The sequence below is a fragment of the Aptenodytes forsteri genome, unplaced genomic scaffold, assembly GCF_000699145.1.
Source record: "Aptenodytes forsteri isolate BGI_AS27 unplaced genomic scaffold, ASM69914v1 Scaffold283, whole genome shotgun sequence".
NCBI classification, from domain to species: domain Eukaryota; kingdom Metazoa; phylum Chordata; class Aves; order Sphenisciformes; family Spheniscidae; genus Aptenodytes; species Aptenodytes forsteri.
In genome coordinates this window covers 328,550-332,367 of record NW_008794167.1, presented here as the reverse complement: position 1 = coordinate 332,367, position 3,818 = coordinate 328,550, and the positions used below count along the sequence as shown (strand labels likewise).

The 3,818-nt window shown below is 51.4% G+C and overlaps 1 protein-coding gene across 2 annotated transcripts in view; it reads left to right on the top strand.

Annotated features, from left to right (window-relative positions):
* Positions 1-523: 523 nt before the first annotated feature.
* Positions 524-3,818, top strand: part of RRBP1 (ribosome binding protein 1) — a 21,410-nt gene continuing 18,115 nt past the window's right edge. The window contains exon 1 of one of the 2 annotated variants that reach the window (XM_009281434.2): positions 524-1,226. In XM_009281434.2, the coding sequence (XP_009279709.1) occupies positions 545-1,226 (682 nt within the window). In that variant the 5' untranslated portion in view covers positions 524-544. The remainder of the gene's footprint in view (positions 1,227-3,818) is intronic. The other variant, XM_019472622.1, reaches the window with a different exon arrangement.

Here is a 3,818-nt window from a genome sequence, read left to right as displayed (position 1 = left end):
CCTGTGCATGCTTTCTCCTTCCCGGGGGATGTTTTATTCCAAAGTTGAGACCTGGATGTGCGTCTGGGTGCAATGAGGAGGCCAGGTGCTCTGGGGAGAGCCCAGATCTTGGCCAGCCTGGACCAAACAGTCTGAAAATGGGCTCTCTTACTGCCGCAGGGCTGCAGGTATTGCCTAGGGTCATGCAAAACCATCCCATTGGACGTGTAATGGGTAGTTGCTCATGGCTGTCTCTGATTGCATCCCTATTTTTTTCTTCCCTCTGGTTCTTCTGGAGATTGCTGCAGCCAGTGAAATTAGTCGCTGCAGTACGACTGGACCACTGTGCATAGGCAACATAGCGGAGGAGCAGAAACGGGGGTGTGTAGGCAGGTCGCCCTCACCAGAGTTGTGTGAATCTTGAGTGTTTGTCTTTTCAGTGCATGGTGCCATTTGGAGACACAGATGTCCATATGAAACTCCCTGCTCAGAGAGGCCGTTGCATCTTTTCTTCCCCCACTAACTGTTGTTCTGGTGTCTTGCAGGCACAGAAGAATAAGGCAGGATGGATGTGTATGACCCTCAGACGCTGGGTGTTATGGTCTTTGGAGGTTTTATGGTGATATCAGCCATCGGGATCTTCCTGGTGTCCACCTTCTCCATGAAGGAGACATCTTACGAGGAAGCCTTGGCCAAGCAACGCAAAGAGCTTGAGAAGACCCAGCAGCAGAAAATAGAGAAAAAGAAGAAAGAGAAACCTGTTGAGAAGAAAGGAAAAGCAAAGAAAAAGGAAGAGAAACCTAATGGAAAAATCCCGGAGCAGCAGCTGACTCGGGAAGTGACGGACTCTCCCAAGGATGTGGTTCTTGAGCCTGCTGTGGTGCCTGAGCCTGTAACTGTTGAGACTCCGATCACAGCGGTGTCAGTGCCCCCCCAGGAAAAGGAGAAACCTGCTCCATCACCTAAGGAGAAGAGGAAGAAGGAGAAGAAGGTGGCAAAGGTAGAGCCTGCTCCTAGCCCGGTGTTGGCTTCACCTCCTGTCAGTGTCCCCAAAAGTTCTCCCGTCTTGGAGGTGACCCCTAAGGAGGTGCCTGTTGTGGCTGTGCCGCCGGTTGGCACGCAGCAAAGTGCTCCGGTCATCAGCTCCGTCGCCATCAAGAAAACCGATGCTCTTCCAACCCATGAGGAGCAGAAGCATGATGGACCTGTCAAAAAGAGGGCTGCATCCAAAAAGAAGAGCGAGCCAGGTAAGGCCAAATTCCTCTGCATATATCCCAATCGAGTAAGCCAGCAGGGCATCTTGGTGCTGTTAAAACAGAGCTATCACATTCTGAGATCTCTTCGTTCTTCTTCAGTATTGGAAACAGGGCAGCTGTTGAAAGGCTGTCTCTGGTGAGATGGACCATGTGCGCCAAGGGGAAGGTGGGTTGAAAAAGCCTGTACTGGACTGTAGTTCTCTCTGGGGGGAAGTAGAGTTGAAGTCAAGGGTTTATTGACTTATTTCCACTCTGTAATGGGTTGCCTCCTGCATCGGGTTCCCCTGCTTGGTGCTTAGCTCCTTGGTCCAGCACACAGGTGTCGGAGAGTTGCAGGTTCCTCTCAGATTTGCTGTTGCGTTGGGGGTCTCTGAGCAGATCTGCACACCGAGAATGAATGGGAGGTGCATGTACCTGTCCTGGGAGAGGGGGCAGCTGCCAAGGTGCTGGACGTCTGGGTGGAAAGCCAAGATGAGGTGTTTTCCCCTTCCACCCCTGATTATTAAAAGCACACAGGAGCTCTACCACTCTTCTTCTACAGGAAGGTGGGTCTCTGCTAGAGTATTCTCCTTCTTCAGTGGAGGTGAAAAACAGCCTATTGGAGGAGAGAGGATTGAAGGGATTTTATACTGCAGGGGATTGATCATAGGATAGTTAGAGGGAAGTGACTTTGGATATGTCACAGGGAAGGAAAAACTTGCCTGTCATCATTCATGCCTCACTTGATTGACTCAGAGATGGAAGAGGTTAAAGAAGGTGGTCCTGAACTCTCAGGGTGTAAAAAGGTGTAGGGAGGGGAGAAACAGCTCTGTAGCTGGATTCTTGCCTCTCATTGTACCGATGTGAACAGTTTGGGTTTTATTTTTGGTTAAGTGATAGTTGCAGGCACTAAAAATGTGAGTGCTTTCAGACCTGTAGAAATGTTCCCATATGGACACGTGGGAGAAATCTCGCAGGTGTTCTCAAAGATGTGATGTGGTGTGCATAGGTTTCATTTCTTTCTTTATTTACAAAAAAACCAACCAAACATAAAGACACCCCTACTTGCTAGCCTTCTCCAGCGCATCCAAACCTAGGCTGCTGTGTGATCCGTCAGTTTCCACACCCATGTTTTGCAAGAGGGGCTGCTACTCAGCAGGACATTTTGTGGCCGCTCATCTCTAAGGTTGGGTTAAAACCCTTGCATCTGCTCCTCTGAGGAAAGGGTTTTACTAAAGGCCATCTCCACAGTGACGAAATTTGAAACAGTTTGAGCAGCCGCCACTGGAGGGTATCGCAGCGATGGTGTTGGGGAAACTGGAGGTGGCTGGTTTGGCATGTGCACGCAGGGATGCACTTCTCTAACACTGAAAAACATGGCCCTAAATCGAAGCTGTAACAGCCGAGGGAATGTGGATGGGAGATGAACTTTTAACACTTGTTAAGTTGGGAGTTTTTTTGGCTGCTCCAAACATCCACTCCTTTGGGTATGAAGTGCCGATCCTGCATGTCTTAAAAGCCAAGAGTGATATCTTAGCTGCTCCTGTGGGATTTTTCAGAGGAAAGCTCTCGGCAGTATTTGCGCCACAAAGCTGGCTGCAGTTTGACCAAGGTATTGTGGGCAGCCTTTCAGCAGCTCTGGTATCTCCTCCTCAAAGGCAGAAGCAACGAATTATCCTGTGGCAGATAAAAATGGGTGTTCAAAGTATTCAGACACGTGCTTGGCACTGAAACAGATGGTAAACCTGACAAGAGCAGCTTGGGGTATTTTTCTCTTGTGTGGTTCGTTTTTAGCTTCCTGCATCACACAAAAACTTGCTTGCAAGTGGTTAGTGTGTACTCAGATCCCAGGTTGTTACCTGTGATAGCAGGAGCCATGCTCTCCCATGAGACACATGTGGGTACCCAACCTGGGCTGCAGCCTCCCGGGTGTGGGGCTCCACGCAAGGGCCATCCGTGTCTCCTGTGTCCCCTTGGGTTTGAGAAGCGGATCTTCAGACCCTTTATCCCTGCTGTGCTTTCCCATGGCAGCTTTGCCACATGGCTGCTTCTTGTTTCACCGCTTCCTTTGGCAAGGTGCAAGGTTTCCGACTCTGCAAATGGGCTCGGTGGCAGCATAGGCTTCCTTTTGCCGTGGCTTGGCAGGCTGCCCCGGCTCCGTTCGCCAGCTGCAAGGTGGGGTTTGCGTTGTGCCCGCCTTGTGCAAGGCTCACTTGCGCAATGCCGCCAGGAGATGGGCAAGATTTTGCTTGGTGGGTCCCTCCACCCAGTGGGACCAGGCCCAGGGATGTGATGTGTTATCCTGCATCTGCACTGTTGTCAGCATGAGTAAAGTATGAGCCAAGCTCTTGGGCCCCGGTTGCACAGGGCGGTGGAGCTGCCCCGGCTGTGCTGCTGGGAAGTGGCTGCTGCTGGTGAGACAGACTCTGCTGCTGCCAGGGCTTAGCGCTGCCATCCCAAATGGATCTACCAGAAGCCAGGAGCAAACAGTGCGTGCTGGAGCTGCTAGGCTTTCCTGGGCTTTGCCGCTCTATTGCTGTGGTGGGTTGACTGTGGCTGGCTGCCAGATGCCCACCCAGCTGCTCTCTCACTCCCCCTCCTCAA